Source organism: Micropterus salmoides, unplaced genomic scaffold (assembly GCF_014851395.1).
Source record: "Micropterus salmoides isolate LMB-PRFRI ecotype aquatic unplaced genomic scaffold, ASM1485139v1 Ms_hic_scaffold_13, whole genome shotgun sequence".
In the NCBI taxonomy this organism is placed as follows: Eukaryota; Metazoa; Chordata; class Actinopteri; order Centrarchiformes; family Centrarchidae; genus Micropterus; species Micropterus salmoides.
Genome location: NW_024040374.1, coordinates 818,551 through 834,653, shown reverse-complemented (window position 1 = coordinate 834,653; position 16,103 = coordinate 818,551). Strand labels below are relative to the sequence as shown.

The 16,103-nt window shown below is 41.0% G+C and overlaps 1 protein-coding gene across 1 annotated transcript; it reads right to left on the bottom strand.

The window, feature by feature from the left end:
- Positions 1 to 460: 460 nt before the first annotated feature.
- mettl11b (methyltransferase like 11B) lies at positions 461 to 15,493 on the bottom strand. Its single transcript, XM_038714983.1, has 4 exons — positions 15,295 to 15,493; positions 6,900 to 7,072; positions 3,674 to 3,926; positions 461 to 1,926 (listed from the first exon to the last, which is right to left on the bottom strand). The coding sequence occupies exons 1-4, from the start codon at positions 15,491 to 15,493 to the stop codon at positions 1,670 to 1,672; spliced, it is 882 nt and encodes a 293-aa protein (XP_038570911.1). The 3' UTR covers positions 461 to 1,669.
- Positions 15,494 to 16,103: the final 610 nt, after the last annotated feature.

Below are 16,103 nucleotides of genomic sequence, written 5' to 3'. Positions count from 1 at the left end.
GAAAATTGGCTTACTTTATGTTCCAGTTTTGATTATAATAGCCAACGGTGATTACCCATCTCTAATCCTGTTAGCCTTTGTTTGGAACATGGGATGAAAAACATATAAGAAAAGAGCATTCAAAAATCATAAAACTACATCCATATGCTTTCCGAGTTTTTATTTTTGAAAAACAATGCAGCTGAACTTCTTCAACTGAATTCTAGCAAACATACAGTAAGATGCACCAAAATGTATTGAAGTAGTTCTGAAAAGTGGTATTTAAGTAAGTAAAGCAACTTAAATAACTATACTCTAAATTTAAGCACTTCACAGAAAGAATTGCACAGAAGAAGGTGATTTAAAAAGGACATATCTATTAATCTGCAATATTACAAACAAAGGTATAAAACAGATATAAACAAAATTAATATTTACACCTGATCAATCTGTACTAAGCGGACTTAATTAACATTATTTCTATTGCAAAATAAAGTGCTAAATAAAAGGCTGTACTGAAAGGTGACATTACGACTTCATCTCTTGTTGGTATGCGATCTGTTCCTGGATATCTTCGCTGGAGAAAACACGTTAATGCGGATGTAAATGCGCACAGTACGCAATGCAAATGGAATATGGTCAGATCGGCCAGACCCCAACTGGAGGTGGTCTAGAGTAAATGCAGTCCATGGCCTAGAAAAAAAACCTGCACAATAAATTGAAAGGTTGCGTTTTTAGTCGTTGTTGGTGTCATATTTGTTAAAACTTTCCCAGAGCCTACAAAAGTGATTTTCAGTCTTTTTGCCAATAATGCAACTCAGCTGTCAACAGTTCAGTCAGAGATTGGGGTGTGTTATGCTAGTAGCAGCTAATGTTTGGTCTGGGACCGGCTGAAATAACAGTAGCCGAGTTAGTAAGGCTACTGAAAAGTAGCCTATGGATGTCTTCAGCTGTCTCCGTCTGTCATGTGACGATCCCTTTGCTGCCTTTGACCTGGGATGCATTTTGTATGTTTGTTGACAGGTGCACCAGCTCCTCCTGCCTAACTTGCATATTGAGATCTGATTGCAATGCGGGCAGATTTTAAAAAATGCAAAGGCCTGTGTTTAGATGTCATTATCAAGAGAAAGTATCCAGATACAGATTACATGTTACTCATATTCAAAAATATAAAGAAATATAAACAAATCTAACATGATACATTATTGTTGTCAATATGTTGGATTTAGTCAAAAACAAATAGAAATCATTCACTCAGAGGAGAAACCAAACAGTAACTGTGAATGCACATGTATTTCCAATGATCCTCGTGGTTCAGACAGGAACAAGCTTCTTCCACAGTCAGCCTCCAGAGGACTGAGGGTCTATCTTGGACGTCATCGAGATACAAACCCCGGAGGTGGTCGGCTGACAATAAATTACAGTCTGGCCTTGTGGACATGCAGAGTGCTTCTGTAGACGTTTAATATCCATGTATATCATTTCTGTGCTGAGCAGAAAAAGAACTCGCCTCCATAAAATTGCCATCACGCCGTCCACACCGCTGTTTTGCGATTTATGTCCTGAAGATTTCTCTCAGTGTTGTTGTAGTTTTCAGAGACCTGATCACAAATCTAAACTTAAATAAAAGGGGAATTACACGTGAATTCTGCCTTTTCTGGATTTTCCTCTTATTTTAAATGAATAATGTCTATTTCATAGCAATCATCCAGACAGGCATGATGATCTCAGGGAAGCCTTCCTGCCTCTCAACAGCCAGGACCTCCAGGCCGGCCTTTGCGATGATGCTCTTCATGATGTCCAGGTGGCGGCTGATGCTGCTGTCGATGGGGTCCAGCTTGCAGCCCTGCCGCGCCATATTGTCCTTAATTATGATGACCCCGTTTGGACGCAGACTCTTCTTACAGCGAAACAGGAAGTTCATCAGGTCCTTGTCTGTTAGATGGCCTGAAGAGAAATACGGGTAAGGAATGAAGAGAAACCAGTCACAACTGAGATACCTGTTTCTGTTTTCCTCCTACTGGCGTTCGCCAAAGCGGCCCTAGGCAGATGGAGTCAACAACTCTTGACATACAAACATGTTACATTGCTTCACGCATTGGTTGACCTTCTGCAATCTGGTGGCAAGACAGGAACTGATAAAAAAAAGCAAAAGATTATCTTTTAATTTTCAATCTAAACAAGCAAACAAGGCCAGCAGTCCTTGTCAGCAGCGCCTCCTGGAGGATCCAGAGGTATTTCCAGGTCTGATAAGATATCTATAATCACTGAGGAGTCACTCTTGTCAGGTAATTGGAAATCAATACGAGTCTCATCTTTAAAAAAAAATGGGTATCCGCAGCAATTTACGTCCAATGCCAATGAGTATACCAATGTGGTCTTTATGCTGTGTTCACACTAAAAGCAAATCCAGTGTTTTGGGCGGCTTGATTACATACAAAGTCAATGCAAACATGTTAATTCCTGCAAATTCGCTCCAGCCGGTGCGGAAGATGCGTTTCTTGCGACTGGTTTGCTCGAGTTCAAATTTTTCAACTTGAGCGAGAAATTCGCATGACACTATGATGCGAAAGCCTATCAGCAGTGAGATTGTCCAGATGTCACCGACAGCTTCAGAGCCTTGTTTGGAGAAGACCAAGCAGAACGGGGGAGTGACGTGCCGCTGGCCAACAGAGAGCTGCTAAACTACAGGGATCAGCGCTGCAGCTTTTAGACAGAGAAACACCCGTAGCTGATCTGGATTCTTTCCCCGACAACTACGCCGCTTACCTGCGGGTAATTAGCTTTTTACTTTTACAACACTGATTTCTCTTCACTCAAGCCTCGCAGCAGCTAGCTTCTGTGCACATCCGGTTCCACTGTTGTTGTTAGGGTTGGTTGGCACACAGAGCTCTGTTGGACTACTACTTCATATTTATATAAAAACCTGGACATTGCTTGGAGAAAGGAAAGCGAGAAAGTTGAACTACCTGGTGAGTTCAGAAAATATGTGTCTGTAACTTTATTCCATCTATGGTACTTTACTGTGAACAAGTTAGCATAGCATAGCCCTGATCGATCCGAACTCCATTCAGAAAAGAAATATTTTAAAAGTTGTTGTCCTGCTGAATGACCTGATAAAGCATGAAGTCATTTGTCTGTAACAAATCGGCATTATGTTGTGGATATTGTACGGCATCAGTTTGATCCGTTTATTGCAATTAAATCACAGCAAAATGTTTACTTTGGGTTCATCTAGCTGTAGTATTCGCACATTATCGCGTTTTGTGTGAACACTTGGCAGTTGTCCAGCAATAAAACCTGCTCAAGGAAAGCATTGCGAGGATTAAATTCGCATTGTATGTGAACACATCATTAGGGTGTGGAGGTCCGGGTTCTGGATAGGCGTTTTGCACGTCTAACTTTTGCTCTGGAGGCCGCAGTTTTTATTGTTTTATTTTACCTTAATAAAAATATTTCCCTAACCTTAAAATAACCATTACCAGAAATTATCTGCAATAACCACAGTCTTTCCCAGACAAATAGGATTAAATAATTAACAAAATGTTGGAATTAAATGTAATGTGGTTTGGCTGAATTGTCGAACATCGACATTTTGTCTTTTGGTACAGGGTTAAAATAAGACCGCACAATGACTCTACATTTGCCCAACATGGCATCACTCTACGAGCAACGAGACCCTTCTCATACTCACATGCCACCCACTGCATCCAGATGACGTCGTACTTGTTTTTTGGAGGCGTGAACTCCTGCAGGTTGTAGCAATAGTAGGTCTCAATGCGGTCAGCGTCTTCACCGAGGTACTCCTCGTGTGCGTGGAGCAGGAAGTGCTCCATCATGTCCGCCATCTCCATTTTTTCAAACACGGGAAGGAGGACGCCTTTGGACACGCGGCCGATCCCGCAGCCACAGTCAAGGGCACAGTGTGTACCGGCCTTACCAGGACCCTGCGCGTGAAGAAAAGGGATAAATCATTCAGTTCGTTAAATTCAACCTTATTTAGGGGTTTATCTAGAGGATAAAGTCAGTGAAATACCTCGATTGAAGGGTTTTGGCAATAAAACTGAGGCAACCATAAAACGAAGAAGAGCTGGATTTATGTTTAACAGAAAACAAAATGTCAGTTTTCCTGCTGCATGTTATTACCATATCCATAAGTCATAGAGGAGTGTATTCTTTATTTTCCGTGTTGCCAGATGTCAGGCCTCTGCACCTCAAAAGCACCGACAGCACAAACAAGTAGACCCTCAGTTCCTCAGGGCAACGAAACTATGAACTTTACCACGAGGGAACAGAAAGTCACCTCGCTTGAGTCATGCTGGTTTTTCTTGCTTTTCATTTGGTATTCTGACCTCACTCCAACCCCTCCGCATTAGGGGCCCCAGTGTGTGATTGTATGAAAGATGGGGCCCTGAGGAGCTCTGTGCTTGTTACAGGAGGCTTCCTGGTTTGGGTGAATTACTGCCACATTGCTCCCTGTGTATGTACTTTAATCTGGATGTATTCTAAATCTTTTCCTACCACACTGGCTGTTAACGGAGATGTCAGGTTCAAACGGGAGCTGTTCACAGCCAGGGCGGAGACGGTACAGGACAAACTGCGCATACATCTGTAGAAGAGTTGGTGGATGTTTTTAGTTTATCATTCAGTCTTTGCGTTTATATTAGAAGCTCACAAACAAACGCCAAGACTCCACATTGAATCAAACATCACAAACTTTATCTCAGAAAGAAACTATTTGGAGAGCACTAAATACAGTTTGCCTTTCAGTCTCACTGACACGTACCACGCAGGCATTTGAACTCGTTTATGTGATGCTGTTACACCGTGTCACACTGAAGAAACGGTTTGCTGTTTTATCAACCCAGACCTTTCTGTAATACAGAGGTCAGTTATTTTTCAGTTTTGCCAGCTATACAATAATTATGTCTATGATTTTTTTTATTTTAGCCCTTTGCACAATATCTACCAACCAACAATTCATAAAACCACTATGTCAACCATATATTGTTATAGAAAACTGAGCCTGGATCTGCCATAAATGATCCAGTCACATCTCGTCGCAGATCCGAAAGCTACTGTCGCCACTCACAGCTTCTTATAAACTCTTTGTGTTTCACGACTTTAGTTTGGTTTAAGTTTGGTGTGGTCATCCCTCAGGTTTTGTGGTACAACATGCTTCCCGTAACCTCTTCGCTGAAACAAAAGGATGCATAGTGTGTTCCATAGCCTGCATAATAAACGACAGTCTATGGAAAACTGGCCCGCAGTCAGAGCCCCCTGCAGTTAACTTGGTGAGCTCATGGATGCATTGAGAACTGCTGTGCGGATTCATTTACAACACAAACTCTGTTCTTGGTGCAGTTTGGATGTGAGTGAACAAAAGTTTGACCTGAAATATGGTAGTGTTGTCTTTGTCTGATTATTTGGTTTCCAGCATCTGGCAATGCTGCTCTACAACTTCACTGGGTTTAAAATCAGTCCAATGGAGAAGCGTTTAGGCCTAAAAAACACAATACATCTCCTTCATAGAGACGGTACAAAAAAGGTATTGACTCTCTATCAGGTTTTACTGACTTGTTTTGCATTTCTGTGAATTTATTGTCTTGGCTTTAATGTTTTCCCGCCACAATGCAAATGAGAGATCTATGAACATTTTCTTAAGTGCACTCAGCATTTAATTAGTGAAAAGAGGGAGAGTGGTAAGTTTCTCATTGACTTGTGCTGATAAGGGCAATTATTTAAATATAGACTAACTAGAACTCTTTAGGCTTTGTACTGATTTTAGTTGCATTTAAGACGACCTGATTAGTAATTACTTTTATCCTGTTTGGAGCTGAAAGTGTCGATTAATTGACTACTCAAACGACAGAAATGATTCACCAAAGCCTCGGCTAACTTGTTAATGATTTAGGTCATTTACAAAGCAAACGTTTTCAGATTCAGGAATCTCAAATGTTGGAATCTGCTGTTTTATTACTGTTGTCAAGAGATCAATCAATAATGAAAATAACTGATAGACAGTCTTGATCAGCGGTCTCTGCAATGTTAACCTTATGAAACGTACATACAATAAAGCAAACCCTGTAATCTAACAGTGTCTCAAGACAGACAGAACCTAGAAAACAGACATTTATGGTAACATATTCACTATTCAGTATTGTATTACAGTATCACAGCTGAGCTGTGTTAAGACAGGGCTTGTTGTGTTTACATTAGCACCCATGCAAAAGGAGCCAAGTTCCTTTTTAAAGCATCCAGTCTTAGCAGGTTATAATTAGAGCTCCTGTAAAACTGATCCTCTAAATAACCCAGTCTCTGGCCAAAACCATTCCCCTGAATTAGCACTTGAACTCTCCGAACATCTAAAAAAAACCCTCGCATACGTAAATGTTGAGACATATGATGTGCTACTGGTGGCTTCACACTTAGCGTATAGGCATTATCAATCTATACATCATATGCATCACATTGCAATTTATGAAAGTAAAGATATTTCTCAACAGAAACAACTAAGAAATATCTCTTCCTTCCTCCGCTGTTAACAAGTGCTAGTAAAGATGTCCATAGCACAAACTGACTGAGAGCTGTTGGCTCGACTTTGTCTGTGTGGGTGTTTATGGGGCTGGCATTAAGTCTGTGCTACTATTAGAAACTGAACTGAGGCCTCCTCCCACATGAAACAACATGGAATCCTTTGTACGCTGTCAGGATGATGAATTTCTCTCCCAAAACAGATTCGGACATTTATATTCAGAGATAGCTGCAGCAGAGTAAATTGATATACGGACGGTAGTTAGAAATCACAGTAATGTGTGTAAACGATGGAGAACCAGCAGCGCTTCTCAGATGTTCCCGTATCAGTTTCCCAGATCTGATTGAGCCTTTGATCTGTTAATAGTTAATATCTCGTGACTCACCACAAACCTCTTCAGAAACTGCCGGGAACCCTCCAGATCAACATTGCTTATGTCCACAAAATCTCCCATCATGCCTTCCTCCGAGGCGGGAACATCCTCGTAGAACTGCTGAGCTCTGTAGTAGAACTGTTTCTCTCCTTTGATGTACTCACAGGTGACTGGAAACAGCTTCACTGACAGACAGAAAGAGATCATATTAACATATTAAGGGTTAAAATAAATTGGTAAATGTAATCTGTACTGAAAACCTTTATTGACAGAATCGCAACACTGTCCATTCCTTGCTAATTGACTCTTTAAAGGTCCCATATTATTATATTATATTATTATCCCATATAGTAAAACCTGTTCTGCATGTAAATTAGTGTAGAAAAATGTTGCTAGGTAGTACAGTGAGACCATCCTAAGGTATCCTTCCCAGATATGTCTCTATGAGACGCTTTGGGGCGTCTTGTACAGACCGGAAGTACTAGCTAGCCACGTTCGTGTTAAAGCCCCCCAAAAGCCCCCTAACCCTTACCTAGGGTGACCAGACATCACCGTTTTCCTGGGACAGTCCCCGGTTTTGGTGGCCTGTCCCCGTCTGGAGCTGTCCCCGGAAATGTCCCCGTTTTTAACTGTGTGTTAATCATAGACTGTATAAGGTGTTAACAGACATAAAATCAGATTTTACGTGGCCAGAAACTGATTGATGTCCGCGGGAGCACGCGTAGCATGAAATATCATCGCTCTGTTTCTTTACATCTACAGCTGCTTTTATCTGGATCAAACAGACATAATGTGCAAATAAACATCACTTTATGTCGCAAAGGTTTGTCTTTGTGATACTTTAACGGTTCTTTTAACAGAATAATCACAATTGTGGCCAAACAAGTGTTTGCATTTTGTAGCATAACCAGGCCTGACATTTACCTAATTATAGGCAATAACAGAAGCCTGTTGCTGCTGATGGATTGTGTGTTTGGTAGGCGTATGTCTAATATCTTTGTTTACATTTAGAAAATGGAATGTAGCCTATAATTAACAGGACTTACTGCTGAGTTATATATAAAATAAAGACATGATCTCTTTTGCAATTATCCTTATTACTCTAAATAATTACATTATTTAACCTGCTGTATACCGACCAATCCAATCCTTTTTACCTGTTAAAATCCCTTTAAATGCCCAAAACAACACATAAAATGCAGGATTCCACTTGCCAGAAAGTGATTGAAGCCTCTAATTATTGGCTGAAACGTTATTTCTTCCCTGAAATGACTTGTTTATATTCATGAGGGTTATATTTGATAGATTATAACTCACCTAGTACTTTTTTCCTGAGTCCTGAGTGCTGTGTTTTTGGGTTTTGATTCTGAGGGTTTGGTTTTGTATTTGCATGTTAGTCCTGTCATCTGTTCTGTTTAGTTCTGTTTAGTTTAGTCTGTGTTTTGGTTCCATGTCTTAGTTCCCAGTCCGGTGTTAATGTCTTAGTATCTACTCCTGGTTCGTGTACTTCAGTGTTTGTTATTTTGATCTGTTCCGTGTTTATTGTTGTCCTGTTCCCAGTCGGTTCCGTCTCTGTTCCCTACTCCATTCTGTTAGTCAGTTGTCATGTTTCCCGTTTTGAGGTTCGGTTCCTGGTCTTGTGTTCTCTGTTAGCCCTGCATCTTAGCTCCTAGTTCTGTGTCTCAGTTCATGTCTTAGTGTTTACTTTTGGTCTGTGTACCCCTGTGTAATGTTGCCCTTGTCTGCTCTGTGTTCTCTTTAATCTTAGCTTCTGTCTGTGTTCCTTGTTGGTGTTTGTTTATTTGTGATCTGTCTGCTTGTATTAGTTTATTTATATTACTCTGGTGTTTAGTGTTGAGTAACTTGTGTTTTGTCTTTTCCCCCCTCAGTAATCTGCCTGCCTCTCTCTCTGTTTTCCCTGCTGTCTCTCTGCCTCATTAACCTTGATCCCTGTCACCTGTGTTGCTCCCGCCCTGCTCGTTAGTCCCTGTGAGTATATATACCTGGTGTTTCTGTTTAGTCTTTGTCTGGTCATTGTAGCGTGTTTACACTCTGTCCCATGTTGCTGTGTGTTGTTCTGCCAGCCTGCCTTACTAGTTGTGTCATCCTGTTTGGATTTCTGTTGGATCACCCTGTTTTTGGACTCTGTTTGTCAGCCACTCAAATGTGAGTGTGCTCACTTTTGGTTTAATAAACCTTTTGAACTGTTCCTGCCTGTTTCCCGTGTCTGCACTTGGGTCCACCAACGTGCCTCACCCCACAAACTGTGACATTTTTACCTCTTAAAATGCCTTTAAATGGCCAAAACAACACACATAATGCAGTATTCCACTTGCCAGAAAGTGACTGCAGCCTCTACTTATTGACTGAAAGCTAGTTTCTGCCTCAAAGTGACATTCAGAAGAGTTATATTTGACAGATTATGAAACTGAAATTGTCCCCCGTTTTTATTTCATATATAAGAACATATTTTTTTAATGACATACTGACCACCAAACCAAAAATGTCCCCGGTTTTCATTTCAGAAATCTTGTCACCTTACCCTTACCACAACCATCAGAAATGTTGGTATCTAAACCTAAGTCACTGACTTTATGCATGTTGACTGGCTAACCCTACAGCTGTGCACCTAGCAGGTAGGGTTAGCCTCCTTTGTGTTGCTGGGACGTAGCAAACGGTGGCTAAAGGGTACCTTTAGCGTAAAATACTTATGCTTTGTCACGCTGTCTGAAAGCGTCAGATATGACGCAATAAGATGAGAATGTGTTGGTATAGCCTTTTACTGATGTTTACTGACTTTTGGGGATTACCAAAAGAAAGAGTTTGGTATGGTCAGCCATGTTTTTCGTTTACTTTCGACGTCATGTACCATCATGTCGGATATTTTAACCTGGAAATTTCCCATTCTCGAGCAGGCATCAGACCCACCGTCCAACACAACACCAAGCGCTCATTCCACTCAGTGTATCTCACAGAAAGTTTTTACAGTAAAAAAGGAAAGTTGAGGCATTGCAGCCGGAAGACAATCAGAGGGAAAACTAGAAAATATTTCCTCCAGAAAATCAGATCTAGTTTCACCAAAACCAGTGAATAAAGTTGTTTTTGTACAATAATCAGGGAGGCCTAGTGCTCCTACTAAATAACGTGTTTTTTAACAATAAAGAATGAAAATGAACATAAGATGGGACTTTTAGAGAGGAACTTCACACCAGGTTGAAAAGCAAGGTCTTCTCTGGTTAAAAGCTTGTTTCACCTCTGACCACAGCCAGCATCACTGGTGGTTGTGATCTGAAATGTGCTTTCTTGCACCTGTACATTGCTGCAGTAAGAAGAGGTCAGTAAAATCAAGATTTTCAGGGGGTGTTTAAAGAGCAGCATTCCGCTCTGATAACACTACTAGTGTTGTGGTTTTGGTGTTTCCTGCTTTATTTTGTTCAATCCTTCCTCTTGTGTTTATGTGCTTCACTTCCTTTCTCTGCGTCCCCCCCTTCTCTGTATTATGTTTTTCATTGTGTCAGGTGTATTTTACTTCCTGTCTTTTTGGTTAGTCGTTCTTTGTAGTCCTGTTGTTTTATGTTGAAGTGTTCTGCCTCTTGTTTCTTGTCTAAATTTCTCTGTCTATGTTGAGTGTTTCCACCTGTGCCTCCATTAATCACCTCCCTTCTTGTATATTTAAGGGAGTGTCTTCCTATTGTTTGTTGTTGCTTCATCACTTGGAAATTGTTGAGAATCCCAGCCTGATTTCTGTACCTGGATCTTGATCACTGTGTATTGTCTTTTGTATCTCACCTGCCTTCCCTGCTTGGATCACTGCTTTTATTTTGGTTTCTGGACTATGGAATTATTTTTCCTGTTGGACGGTCTATCTCACCATCTAAAGACGTTTTTTCACCGCTGTTTTAATAAACTCTAAAAGTGTACCAGCTCCGTCTTGGTGTGTCCGATCCCCTGTTTCTCTGTGTATCCCCTTGACCAAATGCAACAACTCTAAATGGAAAGTTTAAATATCGACGCAGCAGAACCAGAGATACTGTCTGCACATTCTTCATCCTGGCGCCTTCAGTTACTCTTTCACATGTACTCCAGCTGTTTAGCATTAGACTTCCATAAAGTCCAAACCCAAGCTGAAATAACCCCTGATGACGACATCATCAACAAATAAATAAAATAAAAAGTCCCTTAACAACAACTGCAAAACATTCTGACAGTAAGTCATGCAAATAATCACTCACAGACCAACTAACATCACCATCATAAAGCAAAACATCTGTTAAGGCTGATGTTATATTAGTTAAAGTTTTAGTTAAGTAATTAGATTAATAACAGGTTATTTCCAACAATAGACACGACACGGCGCTGGCCTGCTGTGTATGGAGAGGAACGCTGTTTACAATCTCAAAGGAAATGTAGAACGATAATTTGATTACCAGAAGACTATAAATAAGGAAGTGCTGCACTGCTTTTACACTCTGCTCAGCTGTTACATGACACAAGATAACATGCTGGTTGATTACTCTACAATCTTTGTACGCTGCCAATTAGCAAAAAGTTAAAATTGAGAAATTTCAGAGGACTATTCTGTAGCCAGAACAACAACAGTTCTCAATCAATCAATGTTTAGAAAGTGTTCATTTGTGTTGTACGACAACACTCTTCTTTTATGATCTCTTGTCCGTGACATACTGTGACATTAAGAAATGAAACAACTGGGTTCTTAAACTATCCCAACCTCTCACTGCCACAGTTCTGCTGAGCTGAAATAAATCCTGCAGAATGAACGCAACATTTCCAAAGGCTTAGATGACACGTTCCTGCCGTAGAGGAGGGGGGGGAGTGGACGGGGGTTGGGGTCGCAGGGGAATGTTTGTCCGCTTGTCAAGGATCTCCAGTGGCAGAATTCATGACACCACAGTGAAACCTTAAGAGAGGGGGATTTGTTTCCACATGGACTCCCTCGTTCATGCTAGAAACATCAGGAAGAGGCGGAGAGCCAACAAAGGGACTGAATCGTTCAGCACCTGGAAGTCACGTTGAAAACAAGGTGTAGAAACACAGTTCATGCCGTGACTTTCCTGGCAAGTGCCCACTTGGTATTGAAATGTTTGAGGACTGAAGCACCTAATTCTGGCAGTTACATGTCATGTGACCACTCAGGAAGGCTTCCAGAGGACGGGTAAGTATAGAAACATCGAGCAAGACCAAGAGAGGTGGAGGGCAGCGTGACAACATACACATCTGCCAAGGAAGTGTCAATCCAGTGTCACCATGTTCTTCTATCTCACACCTCCAAAGTGGGCCAGCTCATTAGAAGTTGAGAGGCGAGAATGACCTTTGACCTTTGATGTAAGAGATTGGTTAAGACAGCTGATCAAACGCTGCAGAGTCTGAGGATTTATGTTTGTTTCCGATGTCCTAGGGCTAAATTTAAATCCAGTGATACCCCTCCAGCCAGTGTACAGTATACTTATTTTAGGTTTACTCATTTTGCTTGACATTTACTGCATAAAGACATAAAAAGATAAAATATATATAATTCATTCTGTCCATTTAAAGCTGTCACGGCTGTTAGTAAATAATCTGACCGCAGCCCTCTGACTGTCATGTATAGCACTGACTGACATGAGTTAGTGCTTTCAGGCTTGACATGCCATGCCATTAATGGGCCTTGTATCAAGTTAGTAGTAAGAGAGTAAGGCGTCTTTGAGCCAGAATGGCCAGCAGGTCAGGATCTCCTGTTTCTGCAGCAGTTGTACGCTCTGGAGAGAATTAGGTTAGACTCACACTTAACGCCATCTACAACGTCAAGTAGCCAACAGTCATGATGAAGAGCTTGTTAAAGGCTCGTTAATTTACGAAAAAATGTATTTCTCCTGGTGCTTTTACGGTACATCTGCCAGTGAGAACCACCAGAGCTGTAGCCAGAGCAACTTCAGTGAAGTGCCAGGTGGATGGATTCACTTTTATTTGTTAAGATACTGTTTCAGCATTAACTCTAAAACCCTAAAACCCCAAACTGTGGTTTTTATGTGCATGTCTGGGTGCATATAAAACAAACCAGATAACAAATTTTGCTTAAGCGGCAGGAGTCTAGCTGTTTCCCTTGATCAAGTCTTTATGATAAGCTAGGCTAATTTCCTGACTCCAGCTCTGTACTCAACACACATTAGAGCTGCAACGATTAGTCAATTAATTGATTAGTCGGTCGGAAGAAAATTAATCGACAACTATTTTGACAATTTGTCATTTTTTAAAGCAAAAAGAGTCTTTGGGTTTTGGACTGTTGGTTGGACCAAAGAAGCAATGTGAAGACATCACATTGTGCTCTGGAAAATTGTGATGAGCATTTTTCACAATTTCTTGACATTTTATACACAAAACAATTAGTCGATTAATCGTGACAATAATGAGCAGATGAGTCGATAATGAAAGTAATCGTTAGTTTCAGCCCTAACACACATTAGGCACTTTCACACTGCCCTATTTTCTGGGATTATTACTCCAATATGCCGGCTCACTGCGCTGTATGAAAGGTATGGATGGGGGTCAGATTTGATCTGAATGTAGGTAGTAAAAGAGCCGGAACGATGTCTGTGAAAAGCCACAGTTTATTGCGGGATCCCTGTGTGAAAGCAGCTATTATCCATCAGACCATCTCAATCCCAGAAAGAAATCAAATACTGTATTTCCAAAAATGTGAAAAGTTAAAATGGTAAACATTAGGGTTGTGAGGAAATCTCGTGCAAAAAGTTTGTAGTGGCAGGATTTTGGGTACCCAGTAGAAACAATAAATAGCAACAGAGTGACAGACACGAAACAACATGTAATACACCTGCATTGTTTTACATTTTGTGACTTTAAGTTGAATATAAGACAATCTTTCCAGTCATATATTGCGTCATTGAAGATTTCTTAAAGTGTTAAAATATCATCTCGACAATATTGTGAATTGTCTCATGAGCTTAGTGTATCTTAACATCCCACATTTTTTAGTAAAATCTGAGCAAATCACCATTTTAACAAACTCACTGCGTCAAAATTCAAAGGCACTGACTGCGACTAAAGGCCTGGAAGATGTTTCTCCCATCTGTATGTAAAGTGTTGTTCAGAGACTTTCTGATTTCTTCTATCCATACACAGAGTTTGGGTATCACATTAAAATAACAGCTCAGTTCCAGTGTTACTTTTTTGAGCCTTTCTCCCAACATAAAGAGAAATGAACTAATCATGATGTTCGCTGCGCTGGGCCACGCACATTGATTTTGGAGGTGTGTGCACCAGACCAAGTAAGGCTGTAGCAGAAAAACTCTGTGTTTAATTACTAAACTTATCAATTGTAAGATTAAGATTTTGCTTTTCCAACAGGGTGTTTGCATTTTACTGTCTTGTAAAGTATGAGATCCCCATTTAGCTTAGAATAAGGACTGAAAACCCCAGAAACCTGTTTCAGATTTTCAGGAAGGCTGAGAAAAACTGTGTATAAAAGTGCCCTCATTAGCACTTTCATTCACAATGCTCAGGTGGTTGCACTTGCGTCTCTATACAGGAACCAAAAACAAACTCATCAATCCCAAATACCCAAATTTGTATGCATCGATTCATGCAGACTCATTTAAGACTTGATAACAAGGCAGATAAACCCACAGCACCATACACCCTCCATGCAGCTTTTGATGAGAGCATCTGCAAAACAAGTATGTAGTATTTCCAAATATTGGATTATAATGGCGTGGTATGATATTTGAATTGTAGCAGCACAAACCAGAGTACTGGCTATCACAGAGATTTTTTGTTGTGGGAAACCCCAAAGCTCGTAATCATTCCCAGAGTTTGTGTGTGTTTTATCACGTTTTATATTAATCCTGTACACTTTACAATACTGCTGACGCTTTCCAAAGATGTCTGTATTTTCCTACCTTCTAGGTAGCCATTGTTTTCCATTCATTAACTACTATATGTAAAACAACTTCAGACAACTGATCAGTCACAGTGAACATCAGGTTTGCTTTGATTTTTCTTTTTGTGGCATCATTATGGGTAATGCGGCACAGAGTTTTTAATCAATGTGCACTTTAAAAGCGTTACCTGTTGATTAATATGTGACTTTTACTAAACTAATTAGAACGTGATGTTGACTGAGCTGCAAGTTTAAAGCCCTCATAAGTTCTTTTTTAAGAATGGAAACTAATGGCTGTCTGAAACAAAAACTGTAGGAAATAAAATGTTTTTTTACTGTTAAAACATCAACAGCAATGTAAAGTGATTTGTACCCAACTCCAAACCACAGGCACGCTTCTTCAGCTTTTCCCAATCCTTAATGGAGTCAAGGGTCAAGAACAGGTTGTAAATTGTGACCTCTTGACAGTGGGACTGGTGTGAGGCTGGCTCTCTGTGTGGCCCTTCTTCTTACCTAGAGGAATATTCTCAATCAGGTACAGGTAGCTGGCGAAGAACTCGCTCCTCAGCGTGTGGTGCAGGTGGAAGGACATGCTGTGGCGACACATGGTGTCGTCTGTCTCTTTCCAGCGATCCCTGAACGCCTGGTGAGCGGCCTTGTACGCAAGGTTTGGTGATGAGCTGCTGCTTTCATCTTCAACCGAAAACTCCATTTTGGCTGTGCGGCCTTGTCACTGAGCAGCGCTGTGATCCTGAGGGGGTTTGACTGAGCAACGGTAGAGGAGAGTAACACTGAATGGTTTCGGTGCCTGTTTGGGACACTGTTTCTCCAGCTGCTGCTATATCTGTCTAGCTGAGTGTTCAACACGTCTCTGCCAGAGTTCAAGTGATCGGCAGAGATCTTTTTCACGGGGCGGCGCTCGGGACGTCCCGCCAGATTTACAGATCGCCTGCTTGGGACACTGTCTTCGATAGAGTGAGGGAGGGGGGCCGGGTTATGGAGAGAGACGCCTGCTGTCTCAGGACAAACGGAGGCAACTGCATTTCATGCTTTAAATTCCAGCAGCACATGTCCATACTGTACGTCTGACCTAAAGCCCATGCTGCCGTGTAACGTGGCCCTAATATTAGCCACATCTTACGTTTGTACAACAACGTACGTTCATCAGTGTATCCTGGTTTATTTTGAAGTTGTTGTGCCCCTGGTGTCGTTGTCTTGTTCTGCTTTCTGTCAGTGTTTTCACCTGTGTCTTGTTTGTTACCTGTTTGTTACCTTCCTTTTGTGTATTTAAGTCTTTGTCTTTGCTTTAGCTGTAGTCATGC